The sequence below is a fragment of the Scophthalmus maximus genome, chromosome 12, assembly GCF_022379125.1.
Source record: "Scophthalmus maximus strain ysfricsl-2021 chromosome 12, ASM2237912v1, whole genome shotgun sequence".
Taxonomy (NCBI): domain Eukaryota; kingdom Metazoa; phylum Chordata; class Actinopteri; order Pleuronectiformes; family Scophthalmidae; genus Scophthalmus; species Scophthalmus maximus.
In genome coordinates this window covers 16179050-16202888 of record NC_061526.1, presented here as the reverse complement: position 1 = coordinate 16202888, position 23839 = coordinate 16179050, and the positions used below count along the sequence as shown (strand labels likewise).

The window sequence follows — 23839 nt, the reverse complement described above, 5'->3', positions numbered from 1 at the left end:
ATTTGTCCAAGATAAAATGATGATGATGGCTGCACAGAGGATGATGACCACTGACGATAGCTAAATTACTTGCTCTGATATTGGATCTTAATCAGCAAAAGTGACGTGCTCTGTATGTGTGTGTGTGTGGGTGTAGCCTGCAACAGAACTCGATTAGCTGTCCTCAGCTGTCAAGACTCATCGTACGGTGTAGCATCTCAGTTGAGCAGGAAACATCACATTTTCTGTCTATGCTTCTATCGGATTCCATAACAGTCATTCATATTTGGCTCCTCGAACGTGCTGAAGGGGAAGTGACACTTGAAGACAGCACTTATTATTATTTCCAATCGCACCCCACCACCGCTGCCGCCGCTACCGCCTCCATCCAACAAAGAGAGAAGTGGAGTGTCACAGGTTTCTCTAATTTCAAATTTGGCTGCTGATTGAGTGCAAAAAAAAAAATCCCCTTCGGACTTTTTCCTGTTTAATTACATTTTACAGCAGCAAAGGCAACTTGAAAGACAAGAGCTTGATTTGACTACGCAAGCCTCTCAGCGTACTCCGTGCATGTGGCTGGGTAGGGTGTGTGTGCGTGTGTGTGAGAGGGCAGGTGGTGGGAGGAGGTGGGAGGGGGGTCATCAATTATCCTTTGATTTCAAAACGGAACATTTTCCCAGATTAATATGTCTGACTGCTATCTAAATCACTGAAACTCCCAATGAGATGCCATTTTCTCTTACATGAATCATGTTGAGGGGAAGTCATTCGCACTCAGCCCACCCCCTCGCAGACCAGCTCCGGCCATCGAGGTCTCGGGTCCCTCCACTGTTGTGTGGAATTTGTCATGGTGCTAATTTGAGGGCTCCTAATGTAGCAGAACGCGAGGCATCAAACCCTCACAACCTGGCAGCAGTGAGAGACACTAAATGGTGCGTTATTCTCTTCCTCTCCACATTTCTGAGATGAATTTGCACAAGCCTTTTTTCGCATTAAGCTTTCGTCAAACGCCTTTCATTCTCTTTCATCGGTTTCTTACCATCCAAGAGGGGAGCAAGAGGGAAGTATAAAGACAGCCGAACGCGCCGCTGCAGTATCTTTTAAAAAAGCTGCACATCTTGCACGGATTTAGGCTTTACACAGCTAGCTACCACAATTTCTAGAAAGATCAATTATGACGTGACTCAGAGCAGGCCTGAGGGAGCTGCCAGGCTCCATATTCCAAAAACGTGCTCCACCCTCTCCTCCGCTGATGACTCAAAAACAAAAACTGAGCAACAGAGCCAGAGTGAACAGGAGGGAAAGCGGGGGAGAGGGAAATGGGGGTATTTTCGGTTTCAGTTACATCGATGACTCAAATATTCCACCGGCTTCAAAATCCCCTTGCTGAAGTCGGAGTTTCACGGGAAACTCGCTCGTTTGAAATTCAACGGCGGGCGCGCAGACTTGCACATGCGCACATTTTTTAAAAAAGACATCCATATGCAAAGTGGCAGATGCAGGGACAACCACACACACACACACACCAAATATATCCAGTGTGCACACAGCTGCTGTTGGAGTCAGGGAAGGAGGATCGAGGATCTGGCAGTAGCGCTAACACTCCTCAAAAGCCAAACTACAGCTGAGGTCTGTCTCCGGGTCAGAGGGCCGATAGACAGTCTATCAAAACACCCGCATGCCGAGTTCCTTTATTTGCTCAGTATCAATCTCAACATTAACCCTCTCCTAATGGGACAGCTGTGGGTCAGCGCCTCACATCTTCAGGATGCCAATCAAGGCCTTAAGCTGAGAGATCAGCCTTTGAGACAGAGTTGCTCGTCTGCCTCTGAGTGGCTTTTTAAACACGGAGACGCCTGTATCGATTTTAGCTCTAGCCTGAAAGAGGGGGGGGGGGGTGTTGCACTCGATGGGGCCCGTGTCGACTGTGGCTGCCTGTGTGTCTGGACGGGAGCCATTCCCTGGTCCCCCGTCACCCTCCACTGATCAGGGGGGTCTGACAGAGTGACCTCGCAGAGAGGCACTGAACCTGCAAACATGAAGGGGGCAAGGAGCTGGAAGCTCGAGGGGGTCAGGGCGGGTGGGGGCGACATCAGCAGAGATATCAGTAATAGAAAAGGGTTTTAACCTTAATGTCAGAGCCAAAACCCTGTTAGAGGCCAAGTAATCCCCCCTGCGCTGCTCTCATTTGAACTAGCTGAGATTTGTTTTTTCTCTCCTCTCTCTGTGAGTTGCTTGTGAGAGGCAGGGAGACCGACTTGTGTGGCACTGATGCAGGACAGGCCAGGCCAGCGATGGCTATGGGACGGGATGGGCTCAGACCAACCAATCAGAAGTTGGGATTTTATTTGTTTTTTGTTTACTTAATTTTAAAAATTTACCATGTTATTCTGTTGAAACAAGCATTTTCGCTGGTATCAACAGAATAATGTTGTACTGCTGTGACCCATGTTGCAAGTCATATAAATATAGGTAATCTGACAAACAATTGGCATTTCAATGGAGTCTTCAACTACTGTTTGATACTGTTACGGGACACGATGGGAAATGCGTTGTAATTCTGAAATATCAACTAACCACTTGAACACATTTATTAAAGCCTGGAAGTAAAATGCACAGGATCTAATCAACATGAACTGCTGCGGTGTCTTTTCGCCCCCTTGGAAATATTATAGTTAAGTCACTATAATGTTACTGTATGTCACATTATGCTCACTGGAACACATACAGTATTTCTGTTAAAAACGTGTTCATACAGTTTACATCCGACACTTGGATGAGCGTTGGATTGAGCATTTAGCATTTAGCCCTCCAGATTTTAACTATCCATTGTCAGGAAGCAGTGATATGGAAACAGTTTGTGGGATTCCCCTTGGCCCATTAGGAAAATCAATGATAAAGAGCGGAGACATGTATGGGTGTTTTTAATTTTTGCGGAGGGAAACACATGGATGGATGGATGGATGGATGGATGGATGGATGGATGGATGGACCTTCTGTGAGTATTTACTCATTACACATGGTATTAATTCTTTCATTAAAGTAACATCTATTTTTAACCACCCCTGCAGATACAATATGGGCAGCACAAGAACCATTCAGAAACAACGGTCAACTGGTGTTAAAATTACTCGGTATTACTTTGAATATCCAAACTCTCTGCAATGAAGAAAAAGAAAATGCATTGTTCCGCCCCAACTAAAATCCATAAATGTTGCCTTGTATCTAACATAAGCACTTTAAGGACTTCCAACCATGAGTCTAGGTATGCATATCTAATCATTTGGCTCAAGTATTTTGAATATCTTCAAAAAAAAAAAGAACAGTGAATAGGCTCGGGCACTTATACTTAATATGCTAATTAACACACTTCAAATTTCCCATATGAAATCTATCTACACCAAGACAATGAGAAAATAATTACAACAGAGGTAGAATTACAATGGCCATTTTAATCAACCCCTACACTAGCATTTCACCCTATTTATACCGTTTTTGATTCCGTGACCCACTGGTAAGTAATCACTTGAAAATTACGGTTCAGTTTATAATAGGTCTACGCTTTAGACACATTATTTCCACAGAGACAGGGCCCTGAGGATTACAATAAAGATATGAATCTTGCATAACAACAATCACCACACAGTTCCTATAGCTGGAAAAAAAAACATGCAGGGTTAAAAGGTCTTAAAGTAGTGAAGTAACTTGAGGCATAGTGGGACAGTCTGAGAATGTTTAATCAACGGCTGATGATGAAAACGATGAAGAGGCACTTGCCATTCATTTTATCTTAGTAGTCCATCGCCGCAAACCTGTCCTCTATCATAACACAACATAGTTGTGTATATTAATCTTAATTGTTGCACTGTCAAAGAGTATGTTCATGCAAGACAGGTGTAAGTGTGAGATGCTCTCCCATTAAACAATCCCTTTTTACTGCATTTATTAGGGGTCACAAATTCACTTGCGAAAGGTCAATTCTGCACACAGGTAATAACCTTGAAGGTGTGCCACTAAAGAGCCCAATCAGGGATTCATACAAAGGTCAGACTAATGTCTTCCTCTAAAAAAAAAAGAAAAAAAAGAGAGTCATGTTATTTGACCTTCCTTTTTCACTACAGACTTTCCCTTAGATTAAAAAAACAGACCTGTTCTTTGGAAGCTAGTAAGGTCATCTTTATCAACCACAGAAGCATTAAAAGAAAAAAAAAGTATTTGACAATCCAGTGAATAATGTGACGATTAAACTCCTAAAACTGGTCCTGGGTGGTAGCAATTTATTTCAAGGCAGGGACTGGAAAGCTAAGGCCCTGTTTGCAGGAGATATCAGCTGCTTGAAAAAAAATCCTGAACGGTCTCTTGAGGAATGTCAGTCTCCGCCACAAGATTCTCCCTCCTCCCCCAGGATGGCGGAGCCACAGAGGAACCGTTCATTGACAAAGTCCTTACAGGAAGGGCAAGAATGGGACCTTTTTTTTTCTTTAACAAGCCATAGTAGTTGGCATTCCCGTGAGCAACAACACTTCACCTTTTTTTTTTTACCTACTACGGTATATGGAGCTCTGAAAAAAAAAAAAATGAACAATGCCAGTCAGTTGAGCTTTTTAGGTCGCACCGTCTAATGATTCATTTTGGCAAAAGCTTGGCAAGATGAAGTTCCTCTTTGCACACGGTTTGCTGCACTCTCATGCTGTGCTCAGCGAAGACCTGTTTTAAATTACCACGGAACCAGTGCCATGTTTACTTTCCTGGTTTAAAAAGGGACAACTTGTCAAAACAGTGCTATCATAAGCGAAATAGGATCAGCGCTGTTATTGCAACATTACATAAAGGCTTCCTCTTGTTTGTGAAAAGTAACCATCCGCTGTACACTACGCAAGCTTTAGTTCAAACAGCGGGGGGAGAAAAAAGAAAACAGCGACGGCCAGGATGTAGGCAGGCAGATGAGTTCATATTGAATTCCTGTTCTGCGTTGAGGAGGCCTCTGCCAAAGTTGACAGTCTGACTAGTCACCTCAGCAAACAAAACCCACAGTGAGATTCGCAAGTGTCTAGGTTCAATCTGAGCTGCTGTATTTTTAAGAATTTTCCAACTTTGATGTAAGCACACAGACGCAGACACAGGTAACTTTTACAAAGATCACGGCAAAAATTTGAGGGCTGGTCTTCATTTGACATGACTATTTTATGTTCTTGTAACTCTATCAGAGAGAAGTAAGCACATCTACTGCCTTAAATTCCCTTACCAGACAGTGTGTGTGTGTATGTGTTCACATGTGCACGAGTGTGTGTGTGTGTGTGTGTGTGTGTGTGTGTGTGTGTGTGTGTGTGTGTGTGTGTGTGTGCGCGCTTTTGGGGGTGAAGGGGGGGGGGGGGGGTTCCCCACAATTACAACGCAAAACTGTTGTCACAGGGGCTTACTGTATCTGCCGAGATGAAAGAAAAGCATATCTCCTTCCAGAAGTGCATTACTGCACATACCTGCCAAGCTACAGAGACCTCTTGACAGAAAATCTTCTTCTTTTTTTTTCTCTCTCTCTCTCTTTTTCTTTTTTGCAACGGAGTCCCTTTTCCTCGCTGCTTTAGTAAACAAGCCGCTGGCAAGTCATTAAGCCCAATACCCCCCCCCAAAAAAGGCAGGAAAAGGCGCACTGGAAAAGTTAACAACCTAGAAACAAAAGAACTGTTGTGTCAAATGCAAACACAATCCGTATTACAGCGAGGCACTTACATGGGTGGAAGCAATCAGCTGCTATTAGCCTTTGCTGACACATCTCACTCTCCGTAGGAAGAATAACACACACACACACACACACACACACACACACACAAAACTTGTAGCCGATTTCCTTTTGTTACCTGCAACACATCAGTGTCAAGTACTTTAACATCTAGACTTAATTACACCTGCTAATGACTCAGTTCAATGCCAAATGATTGTTTGTGAGACCTCTCTCTATCTGCACATTTGCATAAAGCAGCGTAACTGTTTCAGGGTTACAACTTGAGGTTTCAAAGTTTCCAAAGTTATAAAATCCAATTATATAAAAAGTCATCCATGATTTTAAGCTCTAAAACATATGTTACCGATATAGTTGATTATTGACAGGAATAATATTAAATGCAGAATGACAAAAAATTATGCCTCGAGCAGCTGGTGCACTTCTAAGTAAATGTTTAGTATGGGGTACAAACATTGTGGCTAAGACGCAATCAGTGCATTACGACGGTAAATGCCAGAACCACAGAAAAGGATTTCCCCACTTCCAAAACTCTGAGTCTGAGGGCTGGATGGAGAAGGGAAAAAAAAGAAAAAAGAGGAACGGGCCAAGTGTAGGTCATTATGGCAGAAGGAGAGCGCACACATAGACATCGGCGCTATCTCGATATCATATTAATTGGAAACACTGGAGCTTATATTTTAGTTGGCCAACTGACCCTGCTTTGTTCGTGTACACCCTGCCACTGTCATAACAACAACTATTCCCCACAGCTGGAGCATGAAAAAGGTTCCGATCCGGATTCATCTGAAATAATAAACCGCTTCAGTGTGAAATGAAACATCGCTTAACACCTACTGGTGCTTAAAAGTCAACCATCTGAGTGTGCAGAAACGGAATGTGCTAATCATTTTTGACTGTCTCTAATTAAAAGCAGCTCATTGTTGTTTACCATGAAGAATAACACCGAGATACCCCGCTGTCCGCCCACGGCATTTCCCAGGTCGTTAAAAAAAACTTACTTCTTACAGGCTCGCGATAATTAGGCTTCTCGTCCGTCACGTGACTTCGTCCCTCAGTGGCTGGTTTCCTGGGAGATGGTGTTCTTCCTGATGGTTCGCTGTCACGAGCATCTGGGGTCACAAAAGCATTTCATGTTATAGGGGGAAAATCCTGTCGCGCACAAAGTTAAGAGGCAACATATCATGCAGCATAGTGACCACTTGGGCAGTTTCTTTTCTTGTTCTCCTCCACAAACAGGTGTAAACCTTCACTGCACGGTGAACCCACACACAAAATATCGGGGCCAGTTGGGAGGAGCGCGTGGGTGCAGAGGCCCCTGCCAATTTTTGCCAGAATTTTTCAATATTTATTTTTTTTAAACAGTCCGCTGGCAAATGGTTGCACAACATGGTGGGGCGGGTTCAGGTAAAAGCCTTGCCAGAGCTCTGGATCTCATTTTCTCTCCTTCATGCTCCCGGGTGTGCTCTACCTGCCAAGCTTCTTTTTACTTGCCATAAAGGCTGCATTCATCCAAATTGGAAAAAGTATGTGGGCAAAAACTTGAGGCCTGATAGCTGTGCGAAAAAGAAAAAAAAAAGAGAGAGACAATTTCACTCATCTCTCTTAAGCCATGTCTTCAGTCTTCTTGACTTCAAGACTCATTGACGCTTTGCTCATTGCACACTGCCGCTTTGTTCAGTAAATAAACCTTCCACAATGACTTTATTCACTGGTTTGCCGACGGCTGCCTGCTAGTATCCCAGTTTTTTGCTCAAAGCCTTTAGGTTTTCAGCGGCATACTTTGTCTTCAGCCACTTTTGCTGTGATCCCAGAGAGAGAGAGAGAGAGAGAGAGAGAGAGAGAGAAAAAAAAAACAGTCAATCATGTTTACCAGAGCTTGATGTGTTTGTTCCAATGCTACAAGGCTCTCCGACTGTAAGCGGCGGTAATGGATGGAGGAGTGCAACAGACGGCCGCGGGGCCGGCAGCTCTAGACGGATATGGCACATATCTCAGCTCGGAGCTGACGTATGGTAACAAACAGTTGCGATAGCAGCAGCAGCAGCACCAGCCTGTGATGCATCGCAGTATTTAGTGATCACAGTTAAGAAATAAATGGGTCTATTCTCAGTACATCCACAGTCCCCTGAGAGGGGGAATTCAGTCTTCACTGCAAGCGCCTTTGAAGGTCCAGCAAAAATCCATTCGCAATCCAGCAGCCCCAGTGATTGCTTACTCTGTCCTACTTTGCTATTTTTTGACAGTGCCATAATGATGCTTGGTATAAATAGGATGGTTAACGGTTCATTGCTTGTTTGAAGAAAAATGAAAAGTGGGGGGTGGGGGTAAGCTTATTTTACATGTGATAATCTGAGGGGCAACTAGAAAGTTAATTAAAAACTATAATTGGCTGTGGTGGCTGTTAATAGTCACCAGGGCGTTTGTTCAGACTTTATTGAGGGGGGGGGGCAAAAACATTATTAAGGCTTAACACTGGAGCACAGATACTGTTGTACACTAAAAGTCTCGTGAATACGATTTCAGAAGAAAAAAAAAGACAAGGCCCGATATTGTCCCGAGCAGACTTCTATCTATTCTGACATGCAACAGTTGATCTGTTCATGTGACCATTGTCTTCGCTCTGTGCATTTGGATTCCCCCCCCCCCCCAACACACACACACACACACACACACACACACACACCTGTTCGACAACACAAGTGACACGACATGTCACTGATGTACATATATATATATATATTCATCATAGCTCAATTTCCTTTTTTTCTCTCTGGCCCCATAAACACTCCACAAACACGTCCACCAGAGAGAAGTTCAGGTGCAAATATAATGCAGGGATTTCTGAATGTTTTAGTCATTTGTGGATCGTGGACCACAGGTATGTGGGGGACAGACCCAGCCGGAGCAAGAGGTTGTGTTGTTAGATGTTAGGGCAGATGTGGGCCATATTTACACCTTCTTTTTTTTTGGAGGGGGGTCATTTTTTCCTAACTATTCGGCCTCAAATATCTTTCATGCCATGCCTAATTCCGCCTGCAGTATCTCCTGGCAGCATGTGGCCCTTACCGTGTGAGGGCAGCGGCAGCAGGCGACTCGTCTCTCGCTGGGGGCCCTTCCCTGGCCCGTCCGGAGGAAGGACGGTCTCCTTGGACATGGGACAGGCGTCTGTCGCGGGACACACGCAGCAGCAGCAGCAGCAGCAGCAGAAGAAGAAGAAGACGTTGTTTCTCCCGTTTCCCCCTCAACGTCTCATCGTCAGCACGGGCTTGAAGGAACCAACAAACAACAACACACACACACACACACACACACACGCCGAAAGAGAGAGAGGGAGAGAGAGAGAGAGAGAGAGAGAGAGAGAGAGACGTCGAGTGAAACTCAAGTCAAACTTTTTTGGGGGGACATAAACCTGTCGAAAGCCTCCATGTGCAGCCCGCTCAGTTCATCGCACACTCCCCCTTTCTCTTCCATCAACGCTGTTTATACATATTGTTTATACATATTGTTTATAGAGACAGAAACGTACCTTTTCAAACATGACAACTCCCCGTCGCTTCAAACGTGACTTATTCCCATCCTTCCTTCCTGCCTGCCTCCCTTCCTTCCTCCAACTTGTGCCCGGGACGTCGGGAAGAAACGACGGTTGAAGGAGGTGGGGGGAACTTAAGTGACAGAGAAAACTTAGCGCCCCCCCCAAAAAAACTTTCGGTCTGGCACTTTGTCTCCGTTTTTAGTCCAGCGAATGTTTCGTTGACGTCGTAGAGAATTTCACCCGCGGCCGTTTCTCTCCTCTCCCTCGCGGCGGGCGTCGACGGTCGGCGGCGGTGCTTTCGCGGAGGATCGTTGCGTCTAAAACATTTTCATCATATCCGGATTCCTGCGCGCTTCGCACAGCCAGCGGAGCCGCTCTCCTCTCTCCTCTCTCGTCTCTCCCCTCTCCCTCTGCGTCCCCTGGGCGGCGGAGGAGTGAACAGGGCCCTCCCTGAACATGTGTCCCGTGAACACGAAGTTGGGGGAAAAAACTTTATTTTTACTTTTTAAACTGTGCGGGGAAAATGAGAACTGAAATATCCGGGCAACACTTTGTGCCTCGAACACAACAAAATCCTCATACTTCCTTGTTGTCTCCAAAGTTTTTTTTTTGTTTTTTTTTTTTGACAACTTGTTGTTGCTTGGTTGTCATGGTGATTTTTAAGTTCATTTATGATATTTTATCTTTTATTTAAATCAATGTGGTGTTAAAGTACTCTAATGTACACTTATGCCTCTAAATTTTTAATATAATGAGCATTTAAGGGAATTAGCTGGATTTTTTTGTTTTAATTCAGTGGCATAATGTTAAAGGCTTTAAACACTTATGAGACATAAAGCCATCAACGGTCATAATTCAACATGTCATTCGGTGAAACCTTGTGTTTCTATAGTTGCAGTATACGATTTTCCCAGGACCACAGGTCCCCTCGATAGAACATATGTAACATCATTTAGCAGCTTGACACTTAATGACTTCTGCTAATTTGGCTTATAAGCCTAACTTTGAACCGATGACATGTTTCACACACTCATTACAGAGAATGTCACATTTAATTCTGTTTGGGGTCTCAGAGCTGTGAATGGGGTTAAATACAATGGGGGTTTTATATGCTCCATATCTGTGAATGTTCCTGTCAGTATGTTTTCTTTTAAGCAGCAATAGCCCTCCTAAACCCAGAATACAGTAAGTATGTAAGAATTTCTATTACTCTAGTTCAATTAAGTTTGTTTGTGAGAGGTCAAAAGGTCGCATGCTAAACCCAGAGAAAGCTCACTGTAGGATAAACTGTACATTTCTTTATGGATCTGTTGAGGAATATCCCATTTAACAACAAGAAAATTAACTTCCCCCTGTTCTGCTGTCATCACAGTGCTTTATGATCATTATCATATACTTTGTCACCTTCATTAAATGGCAGGCAGGCCCAGTTTGTGGCATAGAGAAGTTTCAGTACTTTTCTACATAGCGTCTTCATGCTGGGGCCTGTGTGATGCAAAAACAATAGGGAGGTAAAAACAACTTCAAACAACGTCACAGGTTAAACTGCAATGTTGCTCCCCGAAGAACTGTGCTTCATTGAACCCCCCAGTATCTGCGGTATTTTTAGTCGGAGAATTGGCAACCTCAGTGGCAATCTCAGGCCCCAGTTAACCTCATCTCCACAAAGAATATGAATAAATCAGCTGCGAGAAGTCGGCTGTAAAGTTACCCAGCGTGAGTTAAAAGTTTTAAGGAACTAAATAGTACATACTACAGAATTATAATCTCAACAACCTCCTCGGTGCCGACATCATCTTTTACTTTTTCTCCATTTCTATTCATATATAATTCACTTTAAATAAATGGTAATGGCGCGTCGTCTGTGTATAGTCAGGAGGGTATTGTTAGTGCAGTGTCTTGCTGATTGCCATCACAGGCATTGAACCCTATTGGTAACAGTATAAGTGAGATTTAAGCCTCGGTAACATGAGAGTGTGGAGGTGATTGATGTGAAATATGCCCTCCCTCATTGACTGGCTGAACTCCATTTTCTGCTCCTAATGCAGAAATCACTCCGGGTCCCCGGCATAATGATTTACGATGAATCTGTGTCAATGTTGAACTCGGCAAACCCCACGTAATCCATCTTGCAGATATACCTACCTAGCCCGCCCCACCTTGCCTGCTCTCACCCGCCCGTCCCCTGCCTTCGCAACGGGAAGGTAAGGAAGGCAGCTCTCTCCCCCCGTCTATAAGTGTTGAATCCATTACAGGGCTGATGTGTAATCACAGAGGACCTCTGTGCCCCCTCAGACTGTAATTACTTGGATACAGATACTCCCTCACTCCATCGCCTAGAGCTGCTCAAAGCCAAGAACTCCGTTAACCAGCATGCAGTGCTTTCAGGTCGCCTATCTGGGTGGCGATGTGGAGATATATTTGAGGGATGGGGCCTGTAAGAAAAATCATGGATAAAATTGCAGTTAAGTAATGGGATTTTGACCTTGCAGTGTGTAAAATGGCCACAGTTCACCTCGGAGATTGACTCATGCAAAGACCAAATCAATGGCTGCCCCTCGCAAAAAACTGACTGCGAGGTCCTGCCCACATATGGAAATCGTCTGAGGGCTGCACGTGCGACGCGACTGCACCGTGAAATCAACCCCCCGTCGTCTGTCTTTGTCTCTCTTACACGGTGACAGCGCTGTTGCTGCTGACAAACATTATCTTGTGTGTGATCATGTGCATAGTGTCAGCCCCGAACTCCCTGCCTCCGCCTTCAGGATAAGTCAAAGTGGAGCCGGCTGTGTAGACACAGTGGGCTGTCACACCGTGTCAAGCGTCGGTGTCAGCGTTGCATCTGTTGCCGTCACATCTCAGAAGACACGAGGAGGCGTCTCTCTGTTGACTTCATCTGTTTGTTTGGCAGCCTGCCTGATTGCTGGAGTGTGTAGTGGCGAAGAGGAGTTACCGGCTCAGTCGGGGTTACATGCTGCCGACAAGACTAATCCTCCGTCGCAGGCCCCAAACAAACACCCACTTCTGTGTTCTAGCGTTCACTGGCGTATCCACACACATACAAACACAAAAATCCCCAAAACACTTGTGTCGCACATAACTCCATTACACACTAGTCCCTCACACTGCAGCATAAGCCAGGCCCTGTAAGACTTTGCTGTTTCTCTTTAATACATATTCTAATAAGACAGCTTTAAAGCTAGAGTTTGACCTTTTGCGAAATACGCTTTTTTGCTTTTTTGGAGATTGAAACCAGTATCCCATATGTATGAAAAATTTGTTCTGGAGCCAGAAATCTGTTAACTTAGTGAATATAACAAGCTGGAATTGTGGGGAGACCTTCTCTGTCCAACAGTCGCAAAATATGGATTCAGTTGTTTTAATAGGCCAGGTATGAGAGTGGTGTTGAACTCAGCAAGAACGTGAATAAGCTTATTTCCCTGTTGTTTCCCTAACACAGTGATAATGGTATGTCTGCAGCCGTGCAAGCCCTCCCTCCCTCATTCCTGTCATGAGTTTCTTACAAACCACGTGGGGGTTTTTTTGTCACAGAGTAAAAACTTTTGCAGAATGTGATCTGAAAAGCAGAGAATGGCTGTGAGACAGAACATCTGTAATCATCCATAATGAGCTTATTTCTTCGCAGACTGCGATTCTCATAGAAATGCAAAATTTGGCCCCACGCTGGCCTTTGCGTCGGCTTTAATGGCCGCGCTAAAGAGTTGAGTTTCCGCTTTGAACAGCAAGAGCCGGCACCTGTACCTGATCAAACCTTCAAAGATTTTTACGCACACGTTCATGCGGAATGAGTAGAAATTAACAAGTGAGGCCTTTTTGAAGGTGACCGTGACACCAGCTGAACCCCGACGCCCTCACATGATTAATAGCATCGTGGTAAGTCCTTTTTTTTACTCTCGCTCTCCGAGTAAAGGATTGTTTGAGGCTGTCTGATCAAAACATTCAACCTTTTATTGGCCCAGCTGTCAAAGGAGGCGGACTTTGTGTTTGGCAGTTTTGAGTCGTTCTGTCTGGACTGGGACTGGACATGAATGGGGAACGAATTGGCGGACTCATTAAACAAAAGATCTCTCTATGATCAGTACGAGGCCTGTCCCTGCGTTAAAATGCAAACAAATACCATATTCCTCCAGGAACCGAGACATTGAGAGTTGAATAATGACTGACCTTCAGCTTGTATAACTGCACATCTGGACTCCCAAGTTTGGACTGCAAAAAAGTGCACATAATCAGTTGCAAATGTTCACACAAAAACACCAGACTTCATAAATATGAATGCCCCTGATTTAAAAAAAAAAAAAAAAGACAGAGAGAATAGAGGGTGATTGACGATTAATAGTGACGTTAAAAAACAAGAGCCCACTCGGCGGGTTATCACAATAACTCGGGCCAGGCGATGCGAAATCCACATGCGAGGAAGACGCCTGCGCCACAGCTTTTAGAGGGGACTCAGAATGGCTTCCGCCAGCTCCTGGAAGGATATGAGATCAAAGTTTTACACCCATCTGTGATTCGTTTAACTTTATTGACAATCATCCAAAGCCATCGAGACAGCAACTGTGTTTGACCCATCACTCGGGCTCATTGCTTCGCCATATGTTGACGTTTTGATGGGATGTGGAAACCAGGGAAAGGTGAAAACCCCCGGTCGAACTACAGAGACCGCTTGGAATATGGATAGACACACACTGATACTCACACATGCATGCCAGTCACCTCGTCGTGTCTCCAGCATCATAGCACGCGGAAAAAACAAATACATCTCACATGATGACATTTTTTCACTGTGGGACTGCGCAACGACATGCAACCTTACATTGCGTACAGTTCATGCCACTCAGGCTTACAGAGACATTGACTTATTAGACCCGTGTTTTGACAATTGATGCAATGTTTCCCGTTCGTGACAGAGGTGACTTGTAACCGCTTACAGTATGTGATCTGAACCTTCAGGCACGCACTCCGTGAGAAATGCTCCTGATTACTGCGACTGTGAATTAGGAGTAGCAGCTTAGGGCTCGGATGGGACTGTCACCATTCTCATTTTTCAGATGTTATTACGTGCATTTCTCACCCACGTTCTCCTAAGTGAAAGAATCCAATCCACATCAAATGCTCCGTTCTCACGCCGTAAAGTTTTGTGCCGTCTTCGTCCTCTGCTGCCTTTGTTGTCCAACACGGAATGATAATCAGAAATGTCCTGACTGTTTGGATTTGTATGATCCTTCACAGATCTGCGATTTGCATAAACCATAAGCCAGGCTAAAGCGACGCAAGCTAAAAATCACAGTGGGATCCCTATTTGTTAAGGCGTGACGCCTCGTAGCCTTGTGTGTCCTGCTTAGAGCCTTCTCACGTGGTGCCAGCACATGCCCCTGAGTCCTGTTAGCGAAGCCCCCAGGTTGAGGTAGATCACATTTTTAGCCACACGCACATACATCCAAGAACAAAACATTATGCACAAACAAAGCACAAATATATGTACCCACATTCATCCAGAAACCCTCTGTCTCTCTCTCTCTCTCTTTTACACACACACACAAACACACACACACACACACACACACACACACATTTGCCCTCCTCCGCGGTCCACAAACATACCTTTTTTCCCGATTAATTGGATGCCCTGCCTAAGCTTCCTAGATTAGGCTTTGACATAGGTTATAATTAAATAAGGCAAATTCAGGAAGTGTATGAAATCTCTCATTTCCCGAACAGATATGCGAGGTTTTAATTTACCTCGTGCCGAGACGGGCTGTGGTCACCTGCGGAGAAGCCAATTCGCCGTGCGTCGCTCGGCGCATGATGTCTGGCTTGGACAGAATGCGTCGTTAAAATAAACCCCCAATGCCAATTTATGGAACAGCGGTCAAATATTTATCCAGTTGATGAGCTGGGCTGTGTGTTCCTCCCTGACAATAATTAAAGACAAACCCGAGCTAAAGGTGAGCAGCAGCCATGACATCACTTCACGACGGCGCTGACACGGCCTGGTTTGGATAGGCAGCTGTGGTGGACAAAACAAACGTGCATGGCTCACGCAGGGATGCCGGAGGAAAAAGGGAGGATGGATGTGTGGTTTAGAGATGTGTGTTTGTTCCCCGTTGGCGTGTGCGGGTGCACGATGGGTGAACATCCTGAATGTCGGAGTGACTGCTTATCCAAACTAACGTAACCTCCTCAACGGTTCGCGTAAGCAGCGTCAGGCTGGGAAAATGGAAATAAATGAGTTTGCCTTGTTCATGTGAACCTTTCACCCCCTTCAAAGCGCAACACCCCCCCACTTCGACATGACACGTGGAATCTGCGTCTAATTCTCTCATCGGGAGAAAGGAGTACATTCCCCCATCTTCTACTGCACACACACACACACACACACACACAATAGACTTCAAAGATGTGAGACTGAGCCTTGATGCCCTTATTCCCCGCATGGTTGCCAGCTACCTCCTCGGTGGAAGCTATTGAGGCGAAGGCATGAATGGGTATGAATGGGGCCGCCGGCTCGTGTGCGGTGGGAAGGGCCTGTTGCGAGAGCTGGGGGTTTTTCTCAGACAGGGATCACAGCCTGGGGTGCTGCATGTGTCCAATGAGCAGTGCTCAGCACCCTGGGATAACAACGAGAGCAGGACAGTTCTGAAAATCAATAAGCTACATGAGCTCTCCGCAGTTTCCTTCACAGAGAAATAAAAGCATACCAGAGTCTATCCGTGCTTCTTTCTTTTTCCTCCTACCTCCCTTAGCCTCAGCGTTTGTTTTTTTATATATAAACACTCTCAAGTGGGAAAAAAAGTACGTTAAAAAAAGTGTATGCCAGTGGCACATTGATACAGTAAATGCATACAGCCCTCTGCATTTATTTTCTATGAGCATGTTGTCTATATATCTTTTGGATAAATATGCCCTGATAAATGTCACATCTAATCCACGGACTCACAGCATTAATGTGAAGATTGGGAGACGTGCGTGGAAACAAGTTAGGGTGTGATGGGAGATTTTTGCAAATCTCCCATCAAAGTTGTCTAATTATGTTAATGAAGAATTCTCCAAATGTCAGCGTTGCTGGAGAGGATGAGATTTGGAGGGAAAGAAGTGTAAATGATGATCCCGGCAACCAGCTGGACCACAATGATAGTAATGACATTAATTAATTTGAGTTTGGACACACAAAAGAGGCAGACTTAAATCACGGGCACACTTCAAGAGTGAACACGCGAATTAATATCGACCAATCCCATTTGTTGCAAGATAAATATTTTCCAACGCTGAATCAGCAGAGAGTCGCTCCGGCGTTTATGGAGAATGAAGAGTTTTGCCACGCAGCGATAAATCTGCCATCTGTGGAGAGTGACATCCACCTCACTGATAAAACTAAATTAATTGATGGAGCCTGAGGGTTTTTTTTTCCCCGGCACCATTTAAATAGTAATAAGTGCAATTCACCTACCAGCACCTCTAAAGCTCACAGGCATGTTATATGTTGTTTGTTTGATACTAACCAAGGCCAGTAATTTCAATTTTGTGCAGTTTGGTTTTTGTCGGGATAAAACATGAGATTTAAAAGTTGAACAGCGAGCGCCAGAGTTGCTGGTGGGCAGATTTCAGACCCCCAGATTTTGTAACATCCCCACAGGCCTGGTCAATGCTTTACATTGAGGGTACAGGCATGAGCCTGCTGTGGATCTTTTCATCAAACTCTTGGCACGAAAGGAAATGAGCATATTCAGCCCAAATGTCAAACAACAGGCTTTGTGTTCTGGTAATATTTTCCAATTTTTCTCAATTGTCTGTAAATTTCCTGTTCTGATTCATGCCGGAATGTCAACTCGTATATAACTCAAAAATAGCTTCTGAAACGATACAACTCAAAAGAATTATTTATTTTTCTGCAAAGTAAAACACGCTTTCAGCCCGTGAAGCTCCAGGATGTGTGTGTGTGTGTGGGGGGGGGGGGGGGGGGGGGGGGGGGGGGGGGGGGGGGTACAGTGGCAGACATTAAAAACAATCAAGCTGTTTATTGTGTTTGCAATAATTAGATCTTTAACAGCGGGAGGCTTTCTTCCTCTGATTCTCTAATTTGATTCAGTATCATCTCATCACCGTGCCACAGGTTAGCCACATAGGGAGGAAACATTAATCTAATCTAACACTTTCATTCAATACTCCGGGGGCTCTCCGCTTAGTGTCGCAAACTCGGGCTATTAAATTAGTGTTGTTGTTTGTTTCATGCGGGAAACAAATGGGATATGCCTGATGAATAAGTACGTATGCCGAGCAGAAAATTGCACAATTTAAGTGGCTATGGCTTTATTAACAAACCTGCGTGTGATATTGGATGAGTAGCAGACCGAAATATATAGTGTTGTCACTTAATTTCCGTATTTACATCAATTTGATGAAGTGAAACATATTGAGCCTCGGAGCTTCTCTGTGAAATGCGATCATTCCAAAGACACATGAATAATTTGTGAAATATCTTGCCCTGACAACCTTGCGTTTCTTGATTACTGGCTGCATGTAATGCAGATGATTAAAGCTCCCCACCCTCCTCGCACGCATTTCAGGTGGGGCAAAAATGCGCCACATGCACGCGCACAGTGTACAGTTCTTTCTTTTTCAAATGGTCAAACTCTAACTCATGTGCGAGTGTTCGGCAAACGGCGCTGTGTCAACCACTCTGAGGCGCGTGTCCCGGGCTGTGGTTTAATTCCCCATCACACCTCAGAAGTCTCCGGAACGGGCTTGAGAGAGAACAAAACATTACACCCCATTTGCATGTCATTAGGAAAATGGAAAGCCACCTCCCCCCGTGGGTTTAACCCCTTATAAATATATTTAAATATATAAATATCATGAATACATTAATTGACATTGCCCTCGCAACACAAGCACTAAAAGCACGCCACGTAGTCCCAACTGTGTGGAGCCACTTGGTCTCTCCTGGGAGGGCTCGTGTGTGCCGACGGCCCCACACACACCTGGAAACACGCACAAACAGAGATCGGGACAGCTCGGCCTCACATTTCACCCAACTTATTCCCGACCTTCTCATAAACACAAACGGAGAGCTTCACACTCCACCCTCTATAAAAATAGTTGCACACACACACACACACACACACACACACACACTCACACACACACACTCGCCACCCACACCTCCCTGTCACATAATCCCAGCCCTCCTTCTGACTTTACAACACCGACTGTCTCTCTCTCTCTCTCTCTCTCTCTCTCTCTCCCTCTGCCTCTCTCTGTCTTTCTCCACTTTTCCCCCTTTTCTCCCTTTGCCTTTCTCTCTGTTTTCATGGATCAGCAGAGAGAGCAATTACATCAGCGTCGGTCTGGCGGCCGGGAGATGAAGAGCTGTGTGGCTGTGGGCAAACACCTGGCCACGGTTAGAGGAGCAGAGCAGGAGCAGGAGGAGGAGGAGGGAGGAAGGAGGAGGAGGAGGAGGAGGAGGAGGAGGAGGAGATGCAGACTGATGTGCCGCAGGTTCTTTGGGCTGTGGGGAGGCCTGGAGCAGTGTGTGTGTGTTGGGGTTGACTTCTGATGGAGAGCAGTGAAGCACAAACGTACGAACCCACAAGATGTGTGTGTGTGTGTGTGTGTGTGTGTGTGTCTATTTGTAAATCATGTGTGTGAGTGTGGTTGAGTCGAGGCAGCGAAGCCCTAAAACAACCCCCCCATCACAAGGAGTTAGCATTACAATCCTTCACAGCAGTCAAAAGTCTGCACCGCCAAAGTTTCAGGCTATCCGCTCCGCGTGCGTCAGCCTTTCTACTTATTGACAAGAGTCACCGCAATTTGCATCACAAAAGGGAACTGTTTGAAAATATGCAGAAGACATGTCATCTCTGATACGGCTTCAAAAACTCTCTCAACGCCCCCCCCCCCCAAAAAAAAAAAAAGCAAACACACGGGCTACGGCAGCGCGCCTAGGCCCACGTGTGAAAAAGGAGAATAGCATGTAAAAGCTCTTGGTGTGCTGCCATTTCCTGTAATCTGTTGCTGAGGGATATTTAACTTTTATGTGAGGAGAGGAGGAGGAGAGAAAAGGTGTGCAAAATGACATGAGAAAAATGAAGGAGGAAAAAAAAAAAAGGACTGGAAAACCTGAGTGATCGGAGGAAAGGTGGGGGGGGGAGAGCAGTGGGGTTGCGTGAGGATCTCAGATCTGCTCTTTGACCTCTGTCTAACCTCCGAGAGGCCTTAGACAGACATGTGGCTGCCATCTGGCCCTGGCTCAGCGTGCTATTACACCAGCTGATTCCTTCTTAAATGTTACTGGGATTGTGCCGCTACGGCTGATTTAGCCTTTGTTTAGTTCACGGCTGAGGTCGGTTTAACGATGGCTCAAAGTGTCTCACATCAGAAATAGCATTCTTGTGATGCATCATTTGCATTTTAGTGGTCATCCGAATCCCAGGCAGTTGCAATCAAATCAAATGTTGGTCATACCTTGCATGTGTTACATTATCTGTTTGATTTGAAATAAAATGAAGAGGGGCAGTAAGTAAAAATGGTATATTAATATATACATTTTAGAATGCTTTAAAAGGATATTGACTTTTTACTCCATTATTTTAGATATATAAATATTGTGGTTAGTCATCACTAACTTTTGCATATAAAATGCATATGGTTATAAAATGACAGAACAGATTCGAAACTGACCGAAGACTCAGATCTATACTTTTTTTTCTCAAGCAAAGAGGAATTCTTATTAAAAACACTACCCTGTGTTCATATATTGAAGCTTCAAACAAATGTATGGACATGAAGCATAACACCTAAGAGCAGGTTTAAGTGGCACTTCAGGCGGAGCCCAGTTGTGAGCTTGAACAGGCCTGATGCAGACGGCGGTGCCGTGTTTAAAGAGACAAACAAAGTGCACGTGTTGTACGAGTCGACGTGGACTGCAGTCTCCCCGTTCTTACAAGTTCCGCGGCTGACGGTGAACCGGGCGAGTTGGGCGAAATGGGAGTCTGCCCGCGACGCGATCGCCTCCAGTCTTCCACTTGGGCTGTTTTCGCGGGGGGAACGTTATCAAGCGACATAAAAAATAATGCAGAGATTGATGGGATGTTTTATAACCTGCGGTAAAAGTGCACTGGTACATGCCAGACTCCACCACAGAGGCAGCAAAGCGAGACAGATGTGCGGGCCCGAGAAGAGGCAGCCCCTAAGAAGGGTGAAAGAGATGAAGCTGCAGGCCCCCGGCGTGCTGACATGTCTGTAGCAGCTGGTCAGCGTAGCAATTTCACTGGAGGAAGATTCAATTTGTAGCCACGCCAAGTCACTGGGAGCTTCTCCACAGACTGATGGGAAAGCTTCCCTCAGACAAAGACCAAGAGAGCAGTTTGCAACTGCAACAATTAACCTGTTATCCCGACATTCATGTTCCTTTGATGCAGGCATTCTTGATCATCCACTGACTTGATATAAACTCTATGTAACTCTATGAATACCGAGGCCTATCTGACGTATTGAGGCGCATGGAAGAAAATCCACATTGTTTGCAGAGTTTGTATAAGAAAACAAGGCGTTCGGGCACATGAATGAGGCCTCGTATGCAGACTCACAAGGCAGAGGTAGAAGAGCCGCAGCGGGCTTTACGCGGAAAACAAATACAGTTTATGATCCGAAAAAAGCACAGTGAGCCTAAAGAGGCTAAAACAAGAAAAAGGCAGGGGGTCTCGAAAAATACAAAAGAAGTCATGCAGGAAGGAAACGGAGAAACTGCTGGAGAGCAGAGACGGCATACCTGGCCAAGGTGCAAACGCTCATTGGGTGTGAGTGTGCGTGTGTGTGTGTGTGTGTGTGTGTGTGTGTGCGCACTGTGGCTGATGTTTGATGGGGAACATGTGTGTTAGACCGGTAATGGGGCAGGGGAGGAAACCACTGAGGACCACTACTGGACACGCAGTGAAATGAGCAGGACGCCCAGAAGTGTTTGGCATCGAGATGAGGGAAGGAAGAAATCCAGACAGTGCAATATAAACAGACTTTTAAAAGATTTACATATACATACGTATATATATATATGAAATATATAATGTTGTTAATGTCATAATCTTGTCTTCACCTCATGTATTCCTGAAATGTAGTCACTTCTTGAAGAGGAGTTCTTCCATAACTGTGGCATACTATGCAGCTAAAATAATGGATCCAGTGCAGTTGAGTTTATGTATTTCATTTGCAGAAATGCAGATGTACATTCAGCTATAATGCCGCCGTGCGCAAGGGATGCCGATCTTTGTTCCCCGCACTCTAACCCAACTCGGAGGGCACTTGTTGCAGACGAGCGCGAAGCCACGGCGCGCCTCCTAGCCAATTAACAGCGAAAAATCAACCCAAACAGATTTCCAATTGATAAATCTTTAATGATACCAGGGATTTTACACAAACGCACACTTGACAGTGCTAATTTAAAGCAAATAAGAAGCTTGATTAAAAATTCCCCAGACACGGTGGGGGTGGAAGATAAATGTTTGAATAATTCATCAGCTTTAATTGACACGACGGCGATGTTGTAAACAGAAATGTTTTGATGTCCGTAATGCATTTTGACACGATCAGATTTTGGGACGGTTCCAAGGAAGGGAGCGGGGGGGGGGGGGGGGGGGGGTTCGTGGGCGGATAAAACTCCAGGAAGTGGAAGAGGCAGAGGAGGAAGACGAAGGGGGAGAGCAGCACGAATCAACCCATGGTACTCTCTATTTACATATTATTCCAGGTCAGGCTGCCTGTGCAAGAATTCTGTATTTTGCCATGATGAATAAAAGAAATAAATAAGGCAGCAGCAAAAAAAATGCTTGCATTTAATCGGCAGTGGAAGTGATCAGCTCAAGCCTGGGAGCCAGCCTGGGGCTGCAGCACTCGGGTTTGACCCGGGACCGTGACACCGAACGAGGATGTCAATTTTGTGAGAAAGGCGATAGGAAAGAGGGAGAGATAGAGGGCGCGAGGAGCCCTGGACAACATGCGATATTTGTCTCAGCACCGCGCGGAGAAATACAAGCACACATCGAGATACGCGGAAACCGAGTCGACCGGTGTGAAAACATCAGAAAAGACGACGGGAAGCTTGTTTTTTTCCGCAGGCTCATGTTCCACTGGGAACCTGGCAGGTTACATGGCCGCCAGGTGCAGGGCCTCCACTCGCCCGATAAGAAACCGATCTGCATGTGCCCGTCCCGCTCGCCTGTTGCCCTGCCCCTGGTAAACATCCTGGTTATCTGCAAACAAACACAGTTTACGAGTGCCTATGAATGAATGCATCAAATTTTGATGCGAGGCCGGGCTCCCCCGCGCCGCGAATGCATCGCCGCCATGATACAATGTACACCTGAATACATGAATAGCCAACAAGGGGGCCCTCGCTGTTTGTAGGGTCTATGTTGACTGAATTTTTAAAGATGTTATTTTTGATTTGACACGACTGCTGGCTCAGTGGAGTTCAGGGGTGGCGGCGGCGGCGGCGGCGGCGGCGGCGGTGGTGGGGGTTGATACGAGACAGCCGAAGGCAGAGACAGAAAAATCAGCCGAGGCGGGCCTGCGTCTGGGGAAGGGGCCGGATAAACAGCAGTGGGAGAAGCGAGAGAGGACGGAGACAGAAGACAATAAGCTGGTGAGGGATGGAATCACCACACCGACTGTCACGGGGACAGACAGTATAGAAAGAGCGAGGGGAGGGGGGGAGGGCGACGACAAAGACACAGAATCCAGCGGATAAACAGATCCAAAGATGACCGGCTCGCGGTGACACATAAAGACATAAAAGCACTAACACACGAAGACAGTCAGATGCAGAGATGCGTCGTGGAATTAGATGTCAGCATTACAGACGGCAAAATGGAGCCGCCTCGGCCGCCTGCAGGTAATGCAGGTAATTGGCACCATTTGTTTTTTCTTACACATTCAATTCATCCCCCAACAACGACAATAAAAAGAGAGTCAAAGTGAAGAAAAAACAAAACACAACGCACGCACGGTTCAGCGCACGCACGGCGTCGACAGGGGGCTAGGAGCAAAGCTGACATTACAACGCGTGCGTGCGCTCGTGTTGCCTGACAATGTATGGCTTCCACATCAAAGGGAGTCTCACCTTTTTGCAAAGGAAGCACGGGGGGGGCGAAATAAGCGCAGCCCCTCGCTTTATTAACTCCCCAATCAATAAACATGCAGTCGGTGGCGAGGTAATCGGGAAACACTGGCAAAAATGGCCCTGACGGCGTATCAAAGCCGGCGCTCCGAGGCAACGGCACAAACTCCAACAAGCATTTTATTACCGGTAGCTGTTACTGACATTAGTCCCCCCCCCAAAAAAAAAAGAAAAGAAAAGAAAAAGCCAAGAGAGATAAAATAGAATAAGGAATGCGGCGTGGCTGGCTGAGAGGGGGCCCCCTCAGCCGAGAGCGTGCACCTCGTGCGTTTGATAGCCGCGCGCCTCCTCTTTGATACGAAAACAAATATATAAATTGTTTCAAAAAACATGACATGGGCGGCGAGCCGGAAGCGGTGTGTGTGTCTCCATCTCGGGTAAAAAGGGCCACTGCATT

At 45.6% G+C, this 23839-nt stretch overlaps 1 protein-coding gene across 2 annotated transcripts in view; it reads right to left on the bottom strand.

Annotated features, from left to right (window-relative positions):
* Positions 1-9741, bottom strand: part of mdfic (MyoD family inhibitor domain containing) — a 102480-nt gene extending 92739 nt beyond the window's left edge. The window contains exons 1-3 of one of the 2 annotated variants that reach the window (XM_035609903.2): positions 9249-9741; positions 8789-8987; positions 6721-6831 (exon numbers count right to left, since the gene is read on the bottom strand). In XM_035609903.2, the coding sequence (XP_035465796.1) occupies positions 6721-6831; positions 8789-8876 (199 nt within the window). In that variant the 5' untranslated portion in view covers positions 8877-8987; positions 9249-9741. The remainder of the gene's footprint in view (positions 1-6720; positions 6832-8788; positions 8988-9248) is intronic. The other variant, XM_035609894.2, reaches the window with a different exon arrangement.
* Between the last annotated feature and the right edge of the window lie 14098 nt (positions 9742-23839).